Genomic DNA, 26541 nt, shown 5'->3' with positions numbered 1-26541 from the left:
GGTGTTGATGCAGGAGAAGAAAACAAATGTGTGTCTTTTTTTTTTAAATTCTTTTTGGTGTTTCTCTGTTGCTTTTCCCTCCCTCAGCCCTGCGGACAGCAGGATTTCGTAATGGCAGCTTGGGAAACAGGCCCAACGCTCCGTTTAGAAGCAACGTGTATCAGCCGACCGAGATGGCCGTCGTGCTCAACGGCGGGACCGTAAGTATCCAGAGGTGATGTTCTGGCGGGAAGCCAAAGAGTGGTCGGTGAGGGGGGGACCCACAGACAGCGGCTCGCGTCGACACCCCTGCAGCTGCATGCATGCGAGGCTTCCGGCCCCTTGCTCCAGGCGCAGATCCGCCCGTGCCTAGTGCACCACCTGTAGATTCGTTTGCAAGAGCCCCTGTCTCTTGTGGCTCCTCCACCCAGAGAATTCTCTGCTTTCATGGCACAGAAGCCACCTCCACTCTCTCCCTGGGAGGTGACTTTTAGGAAAAGGCCAGAATTAGGAAGCCCTGGCGGAGTTTGCCGACATCCAGCCTAGTTTAGGCCCCCTTCAGCCTCTCCCATCTCTGTCCCAGACAGATATCGGGTACCCCTCCCCTACTCCTTAACTTAAGAAGTGGAGGCGATGATCATTTCTCTGCCTCGAACTCAAAAGCAGGTTTACTATCTGATGCCAAACAGACCTTCAGCAGAATCGTCACTGTTTATGTTTGCCTGCGTGGAATGACATCATTTGATTTCTCCAGCGGTCCAGACACACTCTCATTCCCACGTTTAATTTTCCAAACATAGCTCTGTGCTTCTTCCAGAAACCACGCATGAGCCGGCTTGCGTGTGACCCTCGGGTTCCCATCTTTTCTCTCATGTGCAGTTAGTTCCCTAACTCGACCTGGGCTGCTTTTGTTTCTGATGTTAAGTCAGGGATGGTCTTGGCTCTCGGAGGGAACTCTGGTTCTTCTGGCCTTGGTGAATGGCCTGCCGGCCATTGGTCTGCACGGGTTTGGGACGGTCTCAAAGACAAAAGGACTCACAGATTTGCATTCTCAAGACCCCCTGCCATCCGCGGGACCGTTCGATTGTTGGGTGCCAAGAAAAGCCTGACTCAGGGGCAATCAGCGCCTGTGTGTTACAGTACACACGGTTAGCAGGAAGCCCTATCTCTTAAGCCCCTCTGGTCCCTTCAAGGCATGAAAGCCCCTGGACTTAGAAAGTGTAGGTTTCTGGGTAAGGAAACACCTGTGTCTGGGGTGCATGGTTACAGAAAAGGGGAGCCGGCCCTCCCGAGGACGGAGCAGCGTGACACACCGTGGCTGCTGCTTTTCCTGGGAACCCTTCGGCCCATGTAGAAAAAGCCAGGGAGCTGGTCTTCAGCGCGCTGTTAACACGTTGGTGTCTGACGCGGACTTTGCAAAGCACCGAGTTCTCAGTGTGTTATCCTTGTTTCTAGATCCCAACTGCTCCGCCAAGTTACACTGGAAGACACCTCTGGTGAAAGACTTAAGTTCCAGAGAGTAAGACTCTGACCGATTTTAGTCCCTGGCTGTGTCTTTCTTGAGGGGGAAAGCACTAACCGCAGCCTAACGAGGCCGCCTCACAGCCGGGAGGTCTGGAGATCCCAGACGAGGCGGTTTCGTGTAAATGTGAACACTGCTGAACAGAAAAGCTAACACCGACTGCCCTCCCCTCCCCCTCGCCACACACGCACACACACACACACGTGCGCACACACACACGCACATACCAAACCAACCTCAATCCCTGCAAACTAAAGCAAAGCTAATTGCAAATAGTATTAGGCTCACTCGAAAAGGTAGCGGGGAAGCCTGAGTCACCCCTGAGGGTAGAACGGAAGCCAGTGCACAGCCGATGGGCCAGGCTGGTGGGTGTTAGTGGCACAGGGCGGTCCCCCACAGCATCGCCCCGGGGGGGCCTCCTGGAGGTGCCCATTTCATTGAGGAGGGCCAGTGGGGACCTGCACATGGTGGGGTGGGGGGGAGTCAGGAGCAGTTTCAGGAGGTTGTGGGTGCGAATCCAAGGAGAGGCCCAGTCGAATCCTGGGGTGAGCTCTCCAACCAGTAGTGGTTGGAGGGATGCTGACATGTGCCAAAAACGGGGTGCTGTCTGCAAGTCGAAGTGACCGTCACGTTTAGAAAGCGGTGGCCTTCTGTGGGCCTCTTGCTCTGGCATCGGTGGCAGGAATGTAAGCCAGCCTCCCGCCCTGGTGTTGCCATAGCAACCCTGTGGCTCGGGGCAGCTCCCCTCCCGTGATCCTCTCTCCTGCTCCCCGCACTCAGCAGCGCCCCCTCCAACGCCCTCTCCCAATCCGAGCCCCACGTTCATTTCGAAAGCTCCAGTGGGGCCGACCCCCTGGGCTGGCAGGCCAGAAGGAGGCACCCCAGACGGTCTTCTGAGATGATGTCACGTGGCATGGCGTCCCGGGGTGCCCTCTGAGATGGAGCGGTGGCCCCCCGATGTAGTGAGAGCCCCAGGGTGGGGGGGGTGGGGGGGAGCACCCACGTTTCCCCTGCTGCTTCCACAGGGTTGGGGGACATTTTTGACTTGGTTTTCTGCAAGTTCCATGGAAACGGTCCTCTTCAAAGCCCATTGTTTTTCTGTCATGGTTTCCATCTGTCCTCAGCAAGTCATTCCTTGGTTCTGTGGCATGTCGAACATCTCGGCCATCCCCAGCCCCATGTTCTCTGCGCTGTTTGGCCAGCATAACCGCTAGCGACGACTCAAAGCCAAGGGTCTTAACCTGGCGGCCCGGAGCGCGCACACGAGGGTGGGGCCTTCTGCACACACTCTAATCACTGCATCGCTTGTGTCTATTAAAACAACCCATAAGCCTTTAACCTTTCAATAAAATGAAAAAGGTTAGTTTTTTTTGAGGGGGGGAACTGACCTCTTCATAAGCCGATATGTCTGAGCTGAGTATGTTTTAATAAACCTTCTGATTTTTCTCGAGGCCCTAGTCTCTGCTGTGTCCTGTCCTCACCCACCCACCCACCCCTGCCCCTGCAGAGCGCTGGGGTAACCAAGGCCGATCCGGCCAGCCCTGCGTGGCCCTCTTTCGGGGTTTTGTCCTGCTAGTGCATTTCCTGTCACCGCGCTTGGGGGAGGGGGAGCATGGCACCGGGCAGCCGCCCGCCCCTGCCCAGAGCATGTGCTTGCTTCTAGAGAGTCAGATTCCAGCCCGCTGTGCGGGGAGCATCCTCGGGTGGCTTGGAAACTCTGCGGACTGGGGAGGGGGCGGAGGGAAGGAGGCGAGCCCCCGGGGTGGGGGCGAGGGGCGGGCGGGTGCGTGCAGACCCCGAATTCTCAAACCGCAGAAGTCGGCGAACACCTGGGCCCAGGCCGGTGAAAACCGACTGCCTTACACGTTATTGTGCCAGGACGTGGTCGCCCAACCCTGCTCCCTGGGGTCCTTCGGCGCCCCCTGACCCCGCCTGTGTGACGCGGTCTGCGAGAGCCCCCCTTGCAGGAGGGAGCAGTTCACACGACTGTTTTCTAAGCGCTCGGTGGTCCAGGCGTGTCAGGTGAGCCCGGCATAGACGGCTACGAGTGGAAAGTCACGTCTCGCCACCGTGGAAACGGCACCGGCTTCGAGCCACGGGGAACCCACCTGAGACCTTGTTATCCCGCCTTTCCTTTCACGTCTCTGAAACGTCATTGTGTTCGCGTTCTGTTTCCTTTTGGCTTTAAGATCACGAGAGTGGGCTGAATGCCCTCCCGATGGGGGGCGCGGGCGGGGAGGCCAGGGGGAGAGAACTTATTTTTCTAATGACTTTACCCGAAGGGTACAAAGAGACGTCTTTGCCAGGAGCCTGGCGGCCAGCTGCCCCCAGGAGCAAAGTTTAAATATAAAATTAACGGCGCCTCTGTTTAAAGATCTGTTTATGTGACTGAGACTTGTTAGAGAAAATGGCCTAGAAGGAGACATCTGTGATCCAAATGCCTCACTGTAAGCACAAATCGTTCCATGTCCGGTTACTAAAATCGCCTTGGGACTATAACAGCCACTCTCGTCCCCCCTTTTAATGGAACATGGTCATTCTATGCGGGATTTCTCCCCTGAGGACAGAGGGTGGGAGTGAGGGGGCCAGCTCAGAGAACTCACAGACAGGCTGGGAAGTGCTTGGTGCCTCCAGGGTTTCCGGTTCTGGTGTGGAAAGCTGGGGATCCCGGTCAGGGTGCACGGAACAAGCGTGGACGGGGGTGGCCTGCCAGGCTGGCCAATGCTGCGTTGAATCCCAAACGGAAAGGGCGCATTGTGGCTTTTATAATCCAGTGAAGCACCGATAATACCAGCTTACAGGAGTTCTCAGCAGGTGCTTTTTATTAATTGATTAAAGAGCTAAGGCTCGTTTTTGATAGATGATATATATTTATTAAATGTATTAATGTGTGTTTTATAATGTACCTTTATCTTCCCCTGGCTGACTGTTGCATACTTAGAAGAAAAAAAAATAACGTTACAAGAAATTTCGAGACAATCATTGTGTACCAGAAATGACTGTGTATAAATATTACATATTGAAAAGGTTGTAAAGCATGGGCAGATAGGTTTTATTTTCAAAATGCTGTTCATAACACAAAAATAAAGGCTTTACTATTGACTGAAGACTCGTGGTAGCTCGTCCAACCAATAGGAACGCCAGGCTTGCGGATCCGCCTGGAGGTTAAGCTTGTGGCTCTTTGAATGGGAGAATCTTGCTTAATGGCAACCCCCAGAACAAGGAGGGTAGTCGGCCAGCCTACCCAGAAAACGAAGAACTTGCTATGATACTTTGGGGCCTAGACAACAGAACTCCTCTGTTGTCGTCTGGGTGTAAATGTCTCATCTGGCCGGGTGAGCTGGGAAAGATAAGGGCCAGCCTCCTTCGGAAGTGATCTCAGGCAGTAAGGTCCTAATGGAGAGAGAGCACTCACCAGATAAGCTTCAAACTCACTGCAGAGTTTGGGGGACGGAAATTTCAATATGGCTCTTCGCAAAGGTGGCCCAAAGTGGGAAACTGGTAGCCGGGACGTGTTAACCTCTCTTGTCCATTTTTTCAATGGCGGTTGGCGAGAAGAATGCTCCTGAGGTGCTGGCGAAAGCGGTGGCCGAAGCCCCGAATCTGGGTATCCTAAAGCATGTTTGCAACAAATCTGATCTTCTTATGTGGAGAAGCTTCTGGGTTCAGATGTAGCAAACCTAGTCTTCGATAAAAAAGCAGCAGAGGAAGCGTCATTTGGACATCTGTCCTGAATCTCGGAAAGGCACCGACAGTGGTTAGAGTGCGGGAGCCTTAGCCACAGCCGCGGCCTCCTCGTCTTCCATTCTGCATTTCACTGCAAAGGAAGGAAAAGAGGCAGTCAGGATTGAGTTGCACAGCGAGACAGACTCGTCCTCACACACTCTGAAGTGTGGAGAGGCTGGCTGTACCCAGACCCACCGAGCCGCTACAGGTTTGGCCCCACGGACCCGCCGGGAAGAACACGGGGCCTTTGTGCTCCGAGGACAGCAACTGAAGTTCCCAAACCACCTCCTGTAGCGGTCAAGGCCGTTCTCCGTTCAGAGGGAGGTAAGACTGTGCTTTGCAGGTCAGGGCACTGAAGGAAGGAAGATCTGCTGAAGATGATGACAGATTCCAGGCTCTCGACTCAGTGTGGTCTGTCACCGCTCACCCTGTTCCCCCCACACACGCAAAATGAAAAGCTCCGGAGAACACTGGGGTCAGTACCGGGTCAGAAGAGAATCTTCTAGTCTTTCACGGTCTGGACCAGAATGAGATCTGGGTGATTTCCTGAGTCAGCCAAACAGGAAAGTGAGCTGAACACAGATCATGGCCCTGTCCGTAAGGGAAACTGTCCCAATAGCCAAAAGCTCCCTCAAAATACGGAAACCCTGCGACTGGGTTGGGGGGAGGGGTCCTTTTGGAAAGAGCCCCTTGTTGCTGTTGTTGTTTTTAAATATCTTTGCTTCCAGTGTCCAAGTGCCTGCTGGGATGTTAATGCCTGAAGGGTTATCGCGAGCAAGGTCACAGCTCTGGGTATTTGTGGACAGCAATGTTCCCAGCAGGAAGGATGCTGCAGGCTGGTACCCAGCGGGGCAGAGGTTTCGGCAGAGCCTGGGCCTGGTCCTGACCTCCCAGTGACAGGGTACGCACTGGCCAGACCCGAGCACGGTCACGGTGAGGTGTGGGGACCGGCACACACAGTACAGTCGCTTCCCAACGTGAGTGGGCTGACGGCTTCCCGCAGCACAGGCTCGCCCAGCAATTTCAAACTCGGGCTATAGAAACACTGCCCACGGGCTCCTGGACGTGGTTCATTCAAATAGAAGTCAATTTCCGAATCTTCAGCGGCCATGCGTGGGCTGTTTAGTTATGGGGTTTCTATCGGTCCCCCTTTTCTACCTCTCCCCATCCTGGCATTGCCTAGTGTGTAAAAATCCCCAGGTGCCAAATAAAGAGGCAATCCGAAATGCTGGCACCCCCCGAGTCTCCTCTGTTCAATAACTATCAAAATTTACGATGCAGTATTTATTTGGCTTTGTGAAGTACTAGTAATCATATTAATAACTCAACCCAGAAAAGTATTTTTAACACTTGGAGCCCGTGGTCATGGGAAATTAAAAAAAAAAAAGCTTTTTAAGGTGTGTACCTTTTTTGTTCCATAAACATGGGAGCTATACGGGCGATCACGGTGAAGCCCTAGAGATGGTGACAGTGAGTGATCTGTCATCGCGGAAGGCATGCCACATTGGTGGGTGCTCTCCCGACACCCTGCTGACCCATGCTGCCGTCCAGGATGTGGGTATTCGGCAACTGACTGGGGGCGGCGGGGTCCTCACTGGTAGCATTTGCCAATTCCATGGCCAATTTCGAGCTCCCAGCCCGACAACATAAGCGAGCATAATACAGGGCTGGAAAGATGCGCACACACCCAGATCACGAGCAGCTCGGCCCACAGCTGCGCCGGCTCCTGGGACAGCGCGCAGGGAGACCTCAGGCGCAAGGTGGCTTTCCAGGTGTGGCGGGGGCTCCACCAACATTTACATCACTGGGAACCTGTTAGAAATGCGAGTCCGGAGGCCAGATCCCAGACCTACAGAACCAGAAGCTGCGAGTGGAGCCCACGTGTGTGTGCGCCAGTTACGGATTGAGACCCCCTGACTGCAGGTTCTCCACCGTGGCTGCATTGACGGATCACCTGGGCAGCTTCTGAAGCAGTTAGTGTCTCGGCCCAGACATTCGGCTGTAATGGGTCTGGGCATCAGCATATTCAAAGTGCCCAGGTGTTGCTAACTTCAGCCAGGGCTGAGAAACACAAACGTGGTTAGTGTCCCTTTAAAGAAACAGGACTGGAAAGACCCTCAGATCAATTCAGAGGAGTATGAGTGTCTCGACATTTAAGCCATTAGAATGACATCCTCTCTGACCTAGTGCTGGCAGACAGACAGACAGAGACGCCGGGGCCTGCCGGCGTGGAGGAAGGAAAGACCGGCTTCCAGGAGGATTCCCAGCCTTTGGGTGTTCTAGTCACCGGCCCCTGCCTGAAGGAAGAACTCACCTGCATGCCTTTGTCCCAGTAAGTTAACCAGTTCCTGTCCACCCCTCGAGAGGCTCTCTTATCCAGCCCCTACCTACACTTTGCCCTCACCTGGGAAAAAAGCCCTTATTATCTATTCCTTTCAGATCATGGCACAGAAATCTTTAGGGAGGAGAATGGAAAGGCTACTAGGGATACTCCTTCAGACCAGAGAGTCAAGATGCTACCTAGACTTGATGGACTGGAAGTAACAGTGGATGTGGAGCCTCCGGATGGAATCCCCTGGGGGCTCTGGATGCGCCCGGTGCCAGTGCCCAGCCCCATCCTAGCCCATCAAGCCAGACTCTGGGGGCGGGAACTGTCCGCACAAGCGCACTGCGTTACCGGGGGACCCTGAGGGTGCACGCCCCCTGCAAGGCAGGGATTCCACTCCTGTGTCTGCGCCCTGTTTAATAACTATCAAAATTTAACCATCAAACCCTTGCACGCGTGTACTGGGAGACGTGCATCGGGATGTTTGTGACAGCAGAAAATGGGAAACACGCCAAATGTCCATCAACAGCTGGCCGGATAAATAAAGCACGGTCTGCTTGAACAGCGAGTCCACGGCAGCCAACACGGATGAACCACAGCCCCGCACGTCAACTTAGATCAGCTTACCGAGGCTGAAGGGAAGGTGCGCAGCGCAGGCCGATACCTACTGTGTGACTCTATTTATAGCAAATCTAAGCGTTGAGGGATACGTCCAAAGGGACAAAAAAAAAAAAAGAACAATTATCACAAAAGTTAGGATAAGTGGCTTCATGGGGGAGCGGGAGCTTTCGAAGCGTCGACGGCACTCCATGTCCTTAATGGAGATGGTGGTGGCCTGAGTGTCTGCCTCGTAGTTCTGTGCGTTTTATAGTCACTACTGTATGTATGTGTTTTATAGTCACTACTGTATGTATGTGTCACCTCACGCGCACGCGCACACGCAACAAGGTTAGGGAAAAAGCTAGTAGTATGGTCGTATAGCACGTGAAATTACCAAGTCAACCAATAAAGGGACAGAAAAGAGCAGTTTAGCCGCTTTGGGAGGGTGGGGAGGGGCGGCAAATGAGCGAATCCCCCTGTGTCCCGGCTGGAAACCAGCAGATGATGTCTCGCTTCTCAGCTATCTGTTCGAGATACAGAAGTGACCACCCAGAGGAGCCGCTGAGTTCAAAGCGATGGGGGCGGGAGGGGGTGACGCAAACATGACAGAGCTCATTCCGTCCTTCGGTTTTATCTATAACCTACGCGTCTGTGACCGTGGGAAGCAGGCGCGAGGGTGACTTTGTTAGAAATGAAGACGCAGACGAAGTCTCCTCAGCGCTTTTGCTCCTTGGCAGAACGGAGCCCTGCACAGTCGAACGGCAGCCCCGCGCTCTTTCCCATTGGCGAACGCTGCCCAGTCGAACGTTAGGGAGCAGCAGGCAGGAAGGACTGAGGGAACGGGGTTCGCGCCCTCGCTCAGGGACAGCATCGTGGTTGGCTTCCAACACCGTCAGGCAGATGCCTCCGGCCCCTGTGCTGTCCTCGTCCCCTTGGCAGGCCAGCTGGCAGCCAGTTCCGGAAGAGCCGAGGGAGTGGAAAATCCCGGGGAGATGCGCCAGCCCTTCAGCTTCGATGAAAGGCGATGTGACAAGAAAGGCCTCGCATGCTAACGAGACTCGCTGCGTCCCCTCCGCGCCCCCCTCGGCCTCTCCTGCTCCGGTCAGCGACGGAGCGGGGACTCCGGGGTCAGCGGGGCTGCCGGAGCCTCGACACGGGGGAGGAAACTCAGGGACAACCGGGTCGTCCAGCCATTCTTCCGCTGTCGCTCGGCATAAAAAAAAAAATCACCTGGCACAAAAATGCGGCTTCCTGGGCCTCCGCCCCTGACCTCTAGAATCCGAATCTCCAGGAGTGAGGCCTGGGGGTCGGCATCCCACACCCCCGACCTCAACCCCTCTGAGCTCTGCCTGGTCGTTTGAGGTGGCAAGTGTGAGAAAGGGATCTGTATCATTCCGCCATCACGCGTGTCTGTTTCCCGAGGCGGGGGTCTGACAATGGCCCTGACTCCTCAGGTCGCTGGGACGGGCCAACGAGATGAGGCTTGCAAAGCGCTCGGCACCCAGCATGACCCAGAGCTAAGCACTCAATAAAGATTAGCAATTATTATTTTTAGGGCAAAGTCTTTGACCTCAGGGAACTCACACCCTAGAGGCGGAAAGATAAATGGCACTGTAAGAACCAAGAGACGCTCAGGCACCGCAGAGAGAGATCGCTGCCATGTTCATCCATCACACAGCTGCGGGCCCCAAACAGCGCTGGGTCCTGAGCTACAAAGACGAGACCGGTTCACACTCTCAAGGCAGCAATTTATATATAAGGAGCCTTAAAATGTTAATTTTTAAAAATCCAATTAGCACCCAGTTACTCTGCTTCTAGGGAAATAAGAGCAAACGCTTTCGGGGTGCTCACCGAGCCCTTTACATATAGGAAGTGACAGGGAGGCAGGCGATGTCTGTCATTCCCCCTGGTCTTACAGACGAGGAGACCGAGGCACAGACAGGCTGTGCGACTCGCCCGAGGTCCCCGTGGGCTGTCCGGCTCCGCATTCACGCTTTCAACCTCACCAGGGTCAAGGTCTCACAGCTCTCCCGCACCTGGCAGATGGAGATCTGTACGGTGGAAAGGCACGCGACGCTGCGTGCAGACAGAGGTGGGCCGTTTATCACGTACACAGCCTGGGGACCGTCTACATGCCCCCAACCAGGGAATGATTAGGTATCTGATCCCTGACGAACTTGGTAAAATATGAGGCGGCCATTAAAAACGTTGACACTTTTGCAAAGTTTGAAGGAACGGGGAGAAATGTCAAGGGGGAAATACACTGTGGGCATATTTCTTGTTAATTTTAACGATATAAATATGAACATTGAAATCTGAATCTCCAAGTGAATGTCTCCAAGGGGGACAGGGACAGTTCAGGGGACCGAGGCTTCTGCCTGTTGCTGTTGGAAGCCAACCGTGATGCTGTCTCTGAAGGTAAGGCAGAAACCGGATTTTTTATTCAGTCATCTCTGCCCTCTCTTTCTCTCTTGCCTTTCTAAATTTTTTTTTTTTTTTTTTTTTGAGAACAAGTGATCCCTATAGGACATTCATTCCTGGGCGAGGTCTTCACAGTACATCCTTTAAATGGGACTGCCCTGTACAAAATGACATCCATTCCCCGTAAAATTACAGTCATTGCCTCAACTAAGTTATGGTCCAGCATCTCGACTAAGAATTTTTTTAAAAAAGACTAAAATTAAACATGGATAAAACCATTGAAAGGAAATGGGTGAGTTGTTTTTTCCCAAATGTCTACGGTGGACATGTATTGTTATGCGATTGGGAAAAATTTACTTTCTGAACGAATTATCAGAAAATAGATCGGACAGATTAAAAAAAAAAAAAGACTGTCAGGAAATCAAGGCGTACACGATACCGATGCCATCAGTCAGGGACCGAAGACGGGAATGGCAGGGAGGATAAGAAATGGGGTTACGGGGCCAGGCAGAAGCAGGGCTTCTGGAAGAGCCGACCTCTCGGTACCGCAGACCAGCGCTGGGAAGCCCTAGAGAGAGAGCGCCCAAAGGGGAAGTTGCCTTCCTAGAAGTGACCGTTCCGAAAATAATAATAAAATATCTGCTGGGAAAAGTTTCTGGAGAATTGCTAGAGGAATGTTCCCCCCTCAGGCTGCCTGCTAACGGAAGGGCAGACTTTGGAATCGAGCATAACAACGTGGGTGACGTCATTAGACGTCAAGGAAATGACAGCCATGATGAGACAGCCACTACATACCCACCGGGGTGGTTAAAATGAAAAAGACTCATCCTACTAAGTGTTGGCGAGGACGCAGAGAGACTGGAATGCTCACGTGTCCCTGGGGGGAATGTGAAATGGTGCAAACACTTTAGAAAAGATTTGGCGGTATCTTCTAAAATTAAATATTTCTTTGTCCTCGGACCCTCTTGATCCCATTCCTGGGCAATCTGCAACTGAAGTATGTACATCCACCAAAAAAGATGTCCAAGAATGTTCATAATAGCGCTATTTTTCATAATAGCCAAAAACTGGATACAACCCAAGTGTCCATCAATAAGTGAATGGATATACAAATTGTGAGAATATTTATACAAAAGAATACTACGAAGCAATGACAAAGAGCCAGCTGCGGCTACCATCAACCATCTCGTTGACTCTCTCAGACATAATGCTTAGCAAAGAAGCCAGGCACAAAGGGGTCCATCCTGTTTTCCATTCATATGAAAGTTGAGAATAAGCAAAACTAGTCTATGGTGAAGTCAACACAGAGTTTGCCTCAGGGTCGGGGCTGCTGACTGGGCAGGGGGGTGAGGGAGCCCACAGCGGGGCTGGACGCATTCTTTGTCTTGATCCAGGTGGTGGTAATGTGCTGTGTCCTTAGATAGAAATTCACTGAGCTGTAGACCCTACTGTATGGACGTTTTACCTCAAGGACAAAAAATAAAATAAAATAAAATTGGAAAAATGGGGAGGAAGGGAACAGCAGGCATGAAGATCCGAGGACCTTTAATTCAGATCCAGGGCAGAGAGTCTCGGCCGCCACAGCGGTCCCCGTGGTCTGCTCACTTGCTTTATTAAAATATCACATAATTAATGAGAAAATTTTCATTTACCGAACGCTGGACATTATGTTCATTTAGCATCTCATTTCATTCCCCCAGCCACTCTGGAGGGAGGTGCCAGCATTTCCATTTTATTAACAGAGAAATTACAGCTCAGAGATGCTAAGCGGCTTGCCCAAGGTCACAGAGCTAAATAAGTAAAGGGCACGCCTGGTCTAAGTTCAGAACCCATGGCCTTAACCGTCATGTCACAGCAACACAGAGAGGAAGAACTGGGGTCCCTGATCGCGACCCAGAATGTTCCAACGGAGTCATGTTCTACACTTTCCAGTTAGGAAGGCAGGAGAGTGTATAACATGGACTAGCAAGAGTTGTCTTCTTTTCTGTTTTACTGGACTGAATTTTCCAAATAAGATTATTTCTCCATTATAAAAGCAATACATAATCGGTATAGAAATTTTGGAGAATATCAGAAAAAATATGAAAAAAAAACCCTGCATGTCCCCTCACTGGAAGAACAAACAAATCACGGAAGAATTCCTCTCCGACAAGAAAGCAATGCTGACGTTTGGGGATAAACGTCGCGGTCTGGCGAGATGACCCCCCTTTCCTGATGTTGGGGTGTCGCGTTATTCTGAGGACAGCTGAGCCGACGTGGAAGCCACAGGCACTGGGGTGAATGCAACAGTCCTAGATGTGCAATAGCCACGGCTTTCTGTCGTTGACTCCTAACAACGTTACTAAAGTCAACGCAGTGAAGTCTCCTTGAAGGCAGTATTTTAAATGGGAACATTTGGTGCCGGAAGGGACAACATCAGTTACATTGACACAGAAGCACAGGGAGTATGATGTTTTGACCCTGGAAAGGATCTGGAATCCTGGAAAGGGGGGATAGTTAATAAAAGGCTTGTTCTGTTTTGCTTTGTTTTGTTTTGAGGATAAGGAAAAGTGAACGGGGAGGGAGCCACCAAAGCAGAGCCGGCCACAGGGCCACGGGAGCAGAGTTTGGTGGCGAAGGGCACATCTTCTGGAGCCAGAGCCATCTGGCTTTGAGTCCTACCGTCACTGACCAACTGGGCGCCTGCACGAGTCCCCTGACCTCTGTGCAGCCTCAGCTCTGTCCTCCAGAATATGGGGACAGCGAGACCTTCCCCTCCACAGAGTGCCAGGGTGACACACCAACTAGCATGTTCCTTCTACATCTCAGGTCATGCCGTAGTTCGCTGAACTGCATCGAGAGCGGACTTTTAGCACAGCAAACAGCCACCGTCCGCTCAGCTAGGATGTCTTTCGAAATTCTGTCTTCCGCAGCCTGGCGAGTCGGGGGTGTGAACGAACACAGACGACCCCCGTCAGCCCTGTCTTAGGCCTTTTTTATCCATCTCTGCATTCCCAGCTGCTGCCGCCGCCAAGACTGAGCCTGCAGAAATATTCCAGGCATTCTGGATGGACTAGGGGTACAAGCAGCTCTCATCCAGTTCAGACCGGCAGCAGCTCTGTATATTAAATATTGCCTGTAAGTAAAATGAAAACAAATCCGCCAGTTTTTTTTTGTTTTTTTTGTTTTTTTTTAAACAGCTCCTGTAACAAGTTAATAACTCATGGAGAAATTCTTTCATTTGGTGCTGACAGACTGGGCCAAGATTCACTCATTATCTTGGTGGTTGGTCCGGAATCCGAGGCAGACGGGGCTCAGGTCAAGAAACCCAAGGACTGAGAAACCAAACTCACCAAACATTAAGAGGAGGGGGTGGGAAGGAACGGACCAGACCAAGAGTTTCGATCACAGACTCTTCCTCCTCGTGGGAAACTAGGAAGGTGTATCGAAAAGGAAACGCGAATATATTCGACCACCGACTTTGGCGAGAAACCTATCTCCAGACAAAGCCACTTAGAAAGCATCGCTCCTGTCATCTGTCATTCCCCCCCCCCACATCCCTCCACTTCGGTCCATGCCCACTGCCACCGGGTCATCCGAGCCGCGCCCCGCTTCGGACGCACTCGCTTCGCTACGAAGCCCATCCGATGCTGCCGCTCCCAGCGACGGCCCCTTAAAAGACCCCTGCCGTCCTCAGGGTCAAGTCCAAAGTCCTGAAGGAGGCCTCCCAAGGCCACTGCTCTCTCCTGGCTCCGCCGTCACCTGGCACCCAGCTTTCATCACTCAGCCCTTCTTCCAGCCCCGCTTCCGGTCCTGGGCCAGGTCCCTCTGCCACTCACACGTAGTTAGCCCCTCGCTCACGTCCGCCCTCAGCCGAGGGGCACCAATTTCCATCCGGTCTCTCGCGTCCTCCTGGACTTCTTCGGAGCGCTCATCGCAGTTAGTGATCACGTGTTCTGGAGGTTACTGGAACAGTGTCTGGCTTGCCCACTAGACGTCGAGTCTCCGGCAGAGCAAAAGGTGATGGCTTACGGTCTCTGTCGAATGCCAGCCCCTGGCAGGTGTGGTCCCACGTGGGCCCAGAGCAGGTGCTCAGTCACTCCTTGTCAAAGCGATGAGAGAAACCCAACTCCAGCTTCTCTGTCAGCCCCCAGCGCTTTCTCTCTCAGCCTCCGGGCTGTCAAACGGACATAATTCTCTCCCAGCAACAGAGAGGCTGCTCCAGTTCCGTGGGCACGCCCAGACTTCAGAATCAGAGAGGCAAGTGCTTGGGTCGGGCTCCGGCACATACTGCCAGCACGGCCCTGGCCCGGTCGCTGACCCTCTCGAAGCTTCCGTTTCTTCACCTATGAAGCGGGGTCCCTCGTGGATCTCACTACGCAGGCAACCTTGCTACTTAAGTATACTAACTGAGATCCCACACAGAAATCCACAGAAGAGTGCCCGGCACGCAGCAGGTGCACAAAACCGGTGGTTCTTGTCTGGATTCTAACCGCTGTTTGCCCGGTGTCCCAGGCTAAGCCCTTTTAGCCCCTGCTGCGGCCACAAGGGAACCGAGCAACACGATAAGGTAACTCCAAGGCCTGCCACCTTCCTTCGCGCCTTCCCTGTGGCTGGCTCTGCTTCGGTGGCTCCCTCCCCGTGACAGCGACACTTCACTCTGGCTAATGGGACGAACCCTTTCACGTCAAGCCAGTATGACTGCGACTCCCAGGCTGGCCAGGAAGTCCCGAGTGTCACCTGACCCGCCCCTCATGGGAACACTGCTCCGTTTTTGTGCTTCTGCGACTTTTAAAATAGCTAGCAACGATAACAACAACGACAAAAGTGACAGTAAGCATTATTATAAGTACTATTCATTTTCTGCTTTTTTTATTTTTTATTTTTAGGCGAGGCAACCCTTGGTTGACCTCGCAGATTGCAAGGACCTTGTCAGCTGACAATCCCTTATTTTTTTATTTTTTACGCCTACAGCACCTGGTCTTCCAAGGTGGTCTCCCATCCAAGCACTAACCAGGCCCGACCCTGCTTAGCTTCCGAGATCAGACGGGATCGGGCTTGGTTAGGGTGGCATGGCCGTAGACTTCTGCTGCTTTTTAAGGTAACCAACGTGTCAGGTGTGTGCTAGGCCACATGCCCCTATCCTGTCTTTAATCTTTGAAACAGCTCTGTGAAGGTATTCTTACCTCCATATTGCAGATGAGAACAGTGAGCCTCAGAAAGGTTAGTGACTTTGCTAAGCTGTGAGTGTGGGATTTAACTCCTCGTTTGCCTGTGCCTGTCCTACCGCATTTAGGGAAATCATCTCAAAGTTCGAATTCAAAGTCAGTGTTTTCGATGTGTAAAAATATCTTCGGTAGTTGCACAAATGAAATTAAACTCTCTTAGGAATGAAGGCAGCCACAGCAGCAATATTTACAATGGTGAAACTTAGAAGTGTCCAGTAGGAAAATAACGAAATTATGTAGCTAATTATCTGTAAAATAAATTTATAATATAGGGGGATATGCTCATAACACAGAGTTAGGTGAAGAAAGTAGGATGTGAAAAGAGTTGGAATAACTCTTATGTAAAGTTAAAGATAGAGATGCATTTCAAAAACATGGACAAGAAAGATGACAATTGAAAATTCAGAGGACCCAGAATAGCCAAAACTATTTTTGGGGGGTGGGGGGGGAAGAGAGAATAAAGTTGGAGGGCTCAAACTTCCTGATTTAAAAACGTATTATAAAGCTACAGTAATCAAGTATGGAACTGGCATAGGGAGAGATAAATAGACCAATGGAAGAGGATTGAAAGTCCAAAACCAACCTTCTCAGTGATGGCCATTGATTTTTCAACAAGGGTGCCAAGACCATTCCATGGGGAGAGAATAGTTTCTTCATCAAATGCTGCTGGACAACTGGATATCCCCGTGAAAAGCATGGAGCTGGACCCTTACCCAACACCATATAACAATTTTCACTCGCTATGGGTTAAAGACCTAAATGAAAGCACTAAAATCATAAAACTCTTAGGAAAAAAAACAAATCTTGGTGATACGACGCCAGAAGCACAAAGCAACAAAAGAAAAAAATAAACTGGAGAGCATCACAATGAAAAATTCTCGTGCTCCAAACGACAACAAGCAAGTGCAAAGACGACCCCAAAAAACTGCGAATCTTACATCTGCTAAGAGACGAATATCTAGGATCTATAAAGAACTCTTAAAACTCGACAATACAAACAACCCACTTCGAAAATGGGCAAAGGACCTGGATAGACATTTCTAGGTAAATAGCTAAGAAAAACGAAGAACATGTCCACACAAAACCTGTACACTAATGTTCACGGCAGCGTTATTCATAACAGCCAAAAAGTGGAAACGACTCAAATGTCCACAGCCTACGAATGAATGAATGCGATACGATATCCAGACAGTGGGACGTTATTCAGCCACGTTACGAACGGAAATCTATCTCCCCTCAAATTCAGACAGGGAAGCCCTAATGCCCTCAGGTGCTGTACTGGAGACGGGGCCTTTATCAGGAGGTAACTGAGGTTCCTGAGGTCACAGGGCGGAGCCCTAATCCAATAGAACCGGTACCCTTAAAAGAAGCGGAAGAGACACCAGAGACCTCCCCGCACTATGCGAGGATGCAGCTAGAAGGCAGCTTCTGTGAGCCAGGAGGAGGGCTGTCACCAGAATCTGGCCGTGTCGCACACTAAGCTCGGACTTCCGGCCTCCAGGACTGTGGGAAAATAAGTGTCTGTTGTTTAAGCCACCCAGCCATTGGTGTTTTGCTATGGCGGCACAAGCTAACACGAGCCATAAAAAGAAATGAAGTATTGATACATGCTACGGCATGGATAAACCTTGAAAACACTAAGTGTGCTCTAAACTAGTCCCAAAGGCGAATCTACAGAGACAGAAAGCAGATTAGGGGTTGTCTGGGCTGGGAGGAGTGGGGCTCCTTGGGGAGTTATGGCCAAAGGGACCAGGGTTTCTCTGGCGGGGCGGGGGCAGGGGGGATGAAAATGTGCTCAGATTGATTGTAATGATGGCGAAAAACTGAATATACTGAAAGCCACTGAATTATATACTTTGAATTATGTGATATATGAATTTTATCTCAATAAAGTATCAGGAAGTGAAAACAACTTGTCCAGTCATCGCCCGGTCCTAAAACCAGAACTGCCAGATTCCCGATCCACTGGTCAGCCTCTCCCTCCCTCCCTCCTTCCCTCCTTCCTTCCTTTTTTGTTTAAAGAAAGATAACATCCCTGGGTGGTGACACTTATAATTACCTATTATTTTTGTTGTTGTTGTTCAATTTTCCACAAAGGGCAAGTATTACTTTTAAAATCAGTTAGGAAAGTTATTTTTTTAAATTCTGGTAAAACAAATGCCAGAAGTATTCTCCTCTTCTACAAAGCTGATAGAACTCGCACATCTGTAAGAGTTGGCTGCACCCCAATGACAACTCCTCCTGGGCCAGGCTTCCCAGGGTTCCGTGTTCTTTCATATACATTATCTCACGCGAGACTCGCCACCTCTCTGTCGTAAACAAGGCAAACATCTGTTTTCTTCCTGAATGTGTTTATATCCTGCTTCCTCCCTAATAGGATTCGAGATCATTCTAGAACAAAATATAGTTAATAAAAAAAGAAAAAAGAAAATCAAGTCCAAAGGAAAATAGCAAATTTAGATATGCTAACCAGAAGAGCCGGTAAGTCGCTATAAATGAGTTTTGAGTTGAACTCTGAGGTGCCTGGCAGACAAGGCAAAAAGGGAAAGTTACAGAAAAAGCAAACCATTTCTTCAAAGAAGCATTTTTGTTAGATAACGTGTCTCATACGGGCATTTATTTTCATAAAAAGATTTAATAGAGTTTACTCCAAATAACGTCTTTACAGAAGATGCTGAGGTACATTTAATATGGCTATTGCCTGGAGCTCCTTTGGTTTTGTAAGCCAAAGATATACCGCTTTGGCAAATGCAGCTAAAATCTAAGATCATAGGATCCAGGTTTATAATCTGATCTAATCCAGTGGTTTTCAAGTTTTTTAAACTGCCAACTACAGTGGGAAACACAATTTACATTACTTACAGAACAGCGACATCTACACTTGAAACAAAAATTTCAACAATTAGTACTTCCCTTACTGTAAGAAATACATACTGACATTTTCTATCTCTAGTCTGTTTCATTTTTAAATGCTTGTCGCAACCCACTAATAACTGACTTCACCATCTACAGTGGGGAAAACCCGATGCAAAAATTGTATGGTTTAGAGTAGTCACTGATAATTACTGGGCAGCCCATGTGCGTGAGGCATGGGACTAAGGATGTCACACGCACTGTCTCACGTCGGTGCCGCTGGGATCCGGTAAGGGGAGTCCTCGTGTCGTTTCCACGGTACAGATGAAGGAGCTGAAGCACAGGGAGAGGTTAAGTGACTTGCTCAAGGTCACCAAGCCAGTAAGAACTTGTGGGCGAGCATCAGCTCAAGTGTTCTGAACTCAAATGACCTTGTTTCTCAGTTGGGCTTTTGGAGTATCGTTCATTTCATTTTACAGTTAGAAGAGGGAAGGTTAAGGGCCTTGCTCAAAGACACACAGCTAGGAAGCTTCCCGGCAGCGTCTGAATGTAGATATTGGGACACCAAGCCCAGGACTCTCTCTGCCATGATGAGCTGCTCACTCTGCACAGCTTGCAATGTCACTCCGAAACCTCTTAAAGCAAATGAGGGCAACTCAGTGTCTACCACCCTCTTACTCGGATGAGACAAAATAAGGCATTTTCAACAATTTTTCCTCTACACCAAAGTATTATCAGGGACGGTGCGGTGGGTAACCTATTTTTTATCTCTCGATACTTTTCTGTACTTTCATAATGAGAATGCATTACTTCGACAAGGGTGCAATTGTTAAATTATTGTCAAAGGGAACCAGTCTGTCCTTAACAACAAGCCTCTGTCTCTCCACACCTTTAGCATTTTCCTAGACTAATGAGAGCTGAATCTGGAAGTTGGCAAGACATTCTAGCTGCTCAGATCCTATATTTAGATCCTCAGGGTGAATGCCATGTGTCAACGGGATGGGACTGGCTCAGAGAGAAGGCGGCACAATTAGACGGGAAGGACCACTGCCCTTGAAAGCAGGCTCACGTGCACGAAGGAACGAACGCTGCCTGCCCCCAGCAATTTAATCAGGTTGAATCCTGATGGATGGCTTATGAAACCTGACACCAATAGGTTTCTCCTGAGCATTTTAACTCTCTAAATAACATCCGTGCACCGCAGCGTAATGAGGCGGGGAAGAAGGACTTATGAGCCACCTGGTTCTGCTACTTCCTCGCTGTGTGGCCCGAGGTACCTTGTTCAACCTCACTGTGCCCCAGTTTCTTCATCTATAAAATGGAGACCATAGTAGACCTACCTCAAAGGGCTGCCGTGAAGACTGAGTTACTGCTAGGGAAGGGCCTGGAACGGCGCTTCGTGCTTGCCTCGTGGTATGCATACAGCGGATGCGAACGAGCTTTGTTATTATTTTAGAAAATATCAATAATCAGAAAAGAAAAATTATCACCCGCATTTCTATTTTAGGAAAAAAACAAAACAGGAAGAAATGAATCAACCCATCAATTGCCTGTATTACTACCACTTCGAGATAAACACGATTAGCATTTTGGGGTAATATTCTAGTAGGTTTTTTTGCCTTTGTCCATTTATATGTGATGCGTCAGCATATGTTTTTCCTTTGTTTGCTTGGAAAACATTCTGTTTATTTTAGATTGTCCATAGAGTGTTTACTAAGCTGGATGATCTGGGAATGGAATTGTGTAACTCAGACTTGTTCATTCGGTCAACAATTATTTCCTGAACAACCACCACATGTTGGACACTGTTCTAGGTGCTGAGGATGGAGCAGCGAACAAAACAGGAAGGAAAAAGGTCCCTGCTGTCATAGAATTTACGTTCTAGTGAAGTCACACAGACAGTAAAATAAACCATTAAAATCCCGAGCGATTCAAAAGATAAACACTTAAAAATGAATCGATGGCTACATTTAATATTATTAAATATATTATGTAGTCAAAGGTAATTTGGAAAGGAAGTGACACAGTAATTACAACGTAACTGATACTCTATATGTAGACCGAGGTAACGTACACAGGAAACCTGGCACCCAGCCATCCTTCATCATCGCCGTGGGTGAAAAGCAGCCAGCATGTGTTTCTTTATTTCTCCACGGCTGCAAAGAAGAGGTGGCACCAACACCAAGTTCTTGATCTATGCCTGCCAGATGTGCCATGCTGTAATAAAACTCTGGAAGTGGCCGATTCTTTTCGAATCCCCCTGCAGATAACACGTTAGATGGGACAAGCAGGGCAGAGGGACCGGGGAGGACTCGCTGACGAGGCGAGACTAAGCAGAGCCTGATGGAGACGAGAGAGCAAGCCGTGAGGTAATTTGGGGTCTGCGCCTTCATTAATTTTTCCCAATTTTTAAAATCGTGGTCCAATACACGTAACACAAAATTTACCATCTTAGCCATCTGAGGGGTACAGTAGCCCAGTGGCATTAAGCACAGTCACACTGCCGTGTGACCATCACCGCCGCCCATCTCCAGAACTCTTTACAGTTTGTAAAACTGAAACTCTGTGCCTGTTAAACAGTAACTCCCTATTCCCCTCTCCTCCTATCCGCTGGCGATCATTATTCTGCTTGGTGTCTATGAATCTGACGCCTCTAGGTACCTCATGCACAGTAGCCCAGTGGCATTAAGCACAGTCACACTGCCGTGTGACCATCACCGCCGTCCATCTCCAGAACTCTTTACAGTTTGTAAAACTGAAACTCTGTGCCTGTTAAACAGTAACTCCCTATTCCCCTCTCCTCCTATCTGCTGGCGATCATTATTCTGCTTGGTGTCTAAGAATCTGATGCCTCTAGGTACCTCATGTAAGTGGAATCATAGAGTATTTGTCTTTTTGTGACTGGTTTATTCACTCAGCACAGCGTCCTCCAGGTTCATCCATGTTATAGCATGTTTCAGAACCTCTTTCTTCAGGCTGCTTGACATGCCAGTGTGTGGATACACCCCATTTTTCTTATCTATCCATAAGTGATGGACACTTGGGGCACTTCCATCTTTGGGTTGTCGCGAACAACGTTGGTGTGAGCATGTGTGTACAAATATCCTGTCGACACTCTGCTTTCTTTTGTGTATATACCCCGGAGTAGAACTGCTGGGTCCTTTGGTAATTCCATTTTTAATTTTTTTGAAAGAATCCCTTTACCTGTACCATTTGACATTCCCACCAACAATGCACGAGGGCTCCGACCTCTCCATGTTCTGGCCGCTACGCATTATCCGTTTTTTGATGGTGTCCATCCTAACGCGTGTGAGCTGGTCTCTGCCTTCGTCTTTATTTCTTTTGGTAACAGCTTTACCAAGATATAATTTTAATGCCATAGAATTCACCGTACGATTGAAAGCACACACTTCAATGGTATTTAGTACATTCGCAGACAGGTGCAACTATCACCGCAATGAATTTTACGACATTTCATCTCCTTTTCTAGACCTTTCGCGTAAGTGGAAACATAGCATCACAGTATGTGTCTGGCTCCTTGCACTTAGCATGATGCTTTCGAGGTTCTTCCACGTGGCAGCAGGCGTCAGTCCTCCCTTCCTTGCTATGGTGTGGCGTTCGTTTCTGCTTGGACCTTCTGGTGCACCTGCAGAGAGCACGAATTCCAGACCTTTCTCTCAGCCTACTGTTCGCGGGCTCACGGAAAGGTTGTGAGGACAGCCAGGTAGTATGATGTCGCAGAGCGTTCTAAACATCCTCGGCTCTGCCGCTCAGCAGCCGTGTGACCAAAGGCAAGTGACTTAACCTCTGAGACACAGTTACCTCTCCATGGGGGTAATAATAGTTTACACTTATTCAATTTGTTGTGAGGATTGGAAATAATACACGTAAGGTGTCCGGCACGTAGCGGACACTCAGTACATCAGAACTGTCATGAGGACCACGGATCTCTGCAGACAACCAAGATTTGGAAGCTAAGGGTACAGGCTACACTATCCTGCAGGCTGGGACGCCACATGGCGGGAGCGACTGCCCACCGCCCTCTCTCTCCTGGCTCCAACGTGCATTCGAAAGAGTCCCCCCTGGGTGTGACAGACCCAAATGTGGTGATAGAAAAGGCTCTCAATCTAGAACATATACTTCTCACTCTTCAAAGACATCATCAGACAAAAATCTTTCGACATCACTGCTATATTCTCCCAAACTCTCTTAAATAGCCAAACGCCCAGTCTACTACTGGCTCTTTTCCGTTCTACAACTAAACCGTCCCAGTTGCTTTCCGGCCCTCAACTCTTCCCACCTCCCCCAGCCTCCCAACAAAAGCCCGGAAGATCCCCACCCACTGTTCTTACTGTGAGTCTTGAGACCAAACCGCCAAACCCAGTTACCAGCGAGACGACACAGAGTTCCCCAACGTGTGGATGTGCCCAGCCCGGATGAGCAGCAGGCCCTACAGCAAACCAACGCCTCCCGGATTTGCCATTTTTACAGAGACTTCTTGGTTCACCCCTTCAGTTTTTCAAAGGAGAAAGCAAGGCCCATCTAGCTGGTAAACTGCAGAGTTGGGCCAGGAACTCAGAGCCTTTGAATTTTAATCCAAACGAAATTGCATGAGTGAGAAGAGCCTCGCAAAGGAAGATTCTGAATCCGAAGCTATTACCGGGATCCTGCGGCTAATCCACAGCTTTAGGATTTTGCTGATGTGGTTACAGCACATTCTCCACTAAGAATAAACCCGTGCAATCACTTTCTCTGGCCTCTAGCCCGACACGTCCTTCTAAATGTCCCCCATGGGATACCAATCTGCAGCAAAGACCGAGAACCACCGATGTAAACTACGTGGAATAAAAACTTTTTTTATTTTTGATAGTTTAAAAAATATTACCAAAACCGGCCGCCAGTTTAAATTGACCATCCACGTTGTGCCAGAGGGCAATTTAATAGCACACGTGGTGTTTAATCTGACTTAATCCTCAGAGGAGCCCTCTGCGACACACCCTAATTATCCCCAGATAGCGGAGGAGAAAACGGGGCCTTGACAGGAAGAGCAAGTCGCTCACGGCCACACAGATGGTAGGAGGCCGGACTCCGGATCTGGCAGAGCCCAGAGCCAATACTCTTACTAACCACATGCGTTAACCGTCTGTCGAACATTTATATTACTAATAATAGCTTCCATTTATCGATCTCTAATGATGATGATTCAGGCATTACTCCTGAATTCATTTCACCCTCACAAAAACCCCACGGGCTAGTTGCTAATGTTAGTATTTCCACGTTACTGTCGTGCGAAATGTCACCGAGGTGACGCGGCCTGCGCAACTCCACGCCGTCGGGAAATGGGAAACGCCATCCCGTCGGGCTCCGGCGCCTTCCAGAAGTTGGTAGCTCTGTCTAGCTCCTGCGAAAGCATTCTGCATCTACGCAACCGCAAAGGATGCTGGACGACCGGATGAAGGAGTGAAGTTGAGGAGGCCGGACGCGTCCATTTACATAAACTTAAATGTGAACTTTTGGGAAAGACCATTTAAAAACGGAAAGCATCTTTCCTTTTCCTTTTTAATTTCAGCAGAATAGCAGGGCATCCTAGAGTATTTCAACAGAAGGTGTATCGTAGCTGTGCAGACTTCTGCGAATTTGAAACGAAAAGATGTGTGGGAAAGTTGATGTTATAAAAACGTCCCCACCCACCGGTGAGTTCTTAAAAAAAACCCAGAACTGATGAAAGTAATAGCAAGGTGTGAAATCACTGGATTTCTTTTCATCAAATTTTAATTTCTTTTGCCTGTTAAAATGGAGAAGGAACTAAGGTTTGAGGGGAGACGAGAGAAAAAATTAAAATGAAAGTGACACCTCATCTTTACAGATGTATTTCTTCTGAAAGAGCCGTGATATTATGAAAGCAATGACCTCACTCAGAATTATTCCCGAGGCATAATCACTCTCATTTCACAAGCAGGGAAAATGAAGCACAAAGATGATGTCACCCACCCAAAGTTCCCAAGTTGGTCTATGACATTAAGTACAAACTGATGTGACGTTTTTAAATGGCAATATGGTGGTCACTATCCGAGCTTCATATGTTCATGGCCTTTGACCCAGAAATTCTATGTCTAGGAATTTATCCTATAGAAATACTTCTATAAGTGAGCAGAACTATATCTCCAAACATGTTTCTGGGAGCATTGTTCCTGATACGAGACAGATATCCATTCATAGGGATTGGCTATAAAAAAAAGTCTGGTACAGGTATATCATTTTTATGGAACCACAAAAAACAATGAGACAGAGATCTATATGTACTGATATGAAAAGATATCAAAGATCTATGGCCAAGTGAAGAAAAAAGCAAGTTACAGTACACTGTACATAATACGGTTGCGAGTTTATAAATATACGTGCGTGTATATATTTATATACTGATAGATAAAGAAACTCTATGAGCTGACTTACCCAATAGTCTCTGGAAAACGGGTCACTGAGATCTGACCTTTTGCACTGTGTGACAGATTAGGCTTATCAGTCACAGAGGGTAACAGCTCATGCCGGGACCCACCTCCTCAGCCACAGGACAGAGTGCTCCCCGTGCCTGGGCACCCTCTTTGGTGGTGAAGCCCTTCCCTGCTCCCCATCTTAGGTGGGAAGGGAGTTTGGGAGGGAGAGAAGCACGTCCTCTCCTTGTCCGCTTACCCCTGGCTTCCTGCTCTGATGGAAATGTCCCCCAGGATCACGGTTAGAGATGCTGCAGCCGCATCATCTGGGGACTTGGCCTCCCCTTTCCCCAAACTTCCCCCATTCCAGTGGCCTGTGGTCATTTCAGTGTTAGTGTGCATGGCGGGAACACGGTCAGACGCTGCCTACTGCCCAGCCTGGGGGTCCTGTTACCTACTGGGCCAACATGCCCTATTGGGCACCGGGCTTACAGTAACTGGGCATCATGGCATGAGACAGTCTTAGGGTCTCTGGCATCAGGCGGATCTGGGTTCAGATCTCTGGTTTCTGGCCCTACTGGCTATGTGACCTTGTGTGAGTCGTGCACCGTCCCAGCCCCAGCTTCCTCGTCTGTGCAACAGAGATTAGATCCTCATTCTGAGAGAGCAGGTGTGAGGACCATGTGGAAACAATGTGCTCCATATGTCACAGTGTCCGCCACGTGCTTTACGCTGCACACATTACAGCTACAATTTAGTTCCAGACACGCGTCTCTGCTCTAAGAAACTAAGTTCCAGGAGCGGCCCAAGGTCACAAGCACGTGTGTGGCCAAGACGAGGTGCTTATGTTGAGACTATCGTTAAAACCCAATCCTAATACTTAAGGTTTGTCATCACGATCTAAACTTAAAATTCCAGGTTTAAAATCAGGGAAAGGAATTTCTGTTTCTGTCTCATCCGCACCCTCATCCCAGGCTTTCATCTTTCTCTCCAGAAGCAAATGTTGCTATAAGAAACTTGTTATTATATGTAGAGAAAAGATGGCGTTCACTATGTCACAGTGTCCTCTTTATGAGAGAAAAATCTTAGTTCCGGGAATAAGTGTGCTTCCACGAAACTTTTTAAATCTCGAGGACACAATAAATATGTAATGATCCTATTTCCTTCATCGTCGTGGCTCCTAGGAAGCCCAGAGCCCTATTTCTACTTGTTATAGGAACATTTCCGAGGTTCCCATTCACGTTGCATTATGGATTTGAGAAGGTCCCAGTGCTTCCTGAACGACTGGCTTATCTCCTCGGTGTGTGTGAACACTGTGAATTATGTAAAGGTCCCTATTCCCCCTCCGCTTTGTCTCTGGGAAATCTCCAGTGAGCGTAAGCTTTAGAGTAAGTATCCTGCTTACTGCATTCAGCGGCTTTACTTCTCCCCGTCTCTTAATTTCTCCCTAATTGATTACCACATTTCTACAAATAT

At 49.3% G+C, this 26541-nt stretch overlaps 2 protein-coding genes and 1 pseudogene across 4 annotated transcripts in view; 1 reads left to right on the top strand and 2 right to left on the bottom strand.

The window, feature by feature from the left end:
* The window catches only part of GPRC5B (G protein-coupled receptor class C group 5 member B), a 13498-nt gene extending 10546 nt beyond the window's left edge, over nt 1-2952 (top strand). For all 3 annotated transcript variants that reach the window (XM_025046096.1, XM_006910927.3, XM_025046097.1), the window contains 2 exons: nt 88-200; nt 1435-2952. In XM_025046096.1, the coding sequence (XP_024901864.1) occupies nt 88-200; nt 1435-1479 (158 nt within the window). In that variant the 3' untranslated portion in view covers nt 1480-2952. The remainder of the gene's footprint in view (nt 1-87; nt 201-1434) is intronic.
* Nucleotides 2953-4351: 1399 nt separating this feature from the next.
* IQCK (IQ motif containing K) overlaps nt 4352-26541 on the bottom strand; it is an 86471-nt gene continuing 64281 nt past the window's right edge. Inside the window, exon 8 of the mRNA XM_025046104.1 lies at nt 4352-5318. Coding sequence (XP_024901872.1) covers nt 5260-5318 — 59 coding nt within the window. The 3' untranslated portion in view covers nt 4352-5259. The remainder of the gene's footprint in view (nt 5319-26541) is intronic.
* LOC112479136 lies at nt 15519-15637 on the bottom strand (annotated as a pseudogene).

This window comes from Pteropus alecto, unplaced genomic scaffold, assembly GCF_000325575.1.
Source record: "Pteropus alecto unplaced genomic scaffold, ASM32557v1 scaffold34, whole genome shotgun sequence".
In the NCBI taxonomy this organism is placed as follows: Eukaryota; Metazoa; Chordata; class Mammalia; order Chiroptera; family Pteropodidae; genus Pteropus; species Pteropus alecto.
The sequence above is the reverse complement of the archived record's forward strand: the minus strand, read 5'-3'. Positions and strand labels throughout refer to the sequence as shown.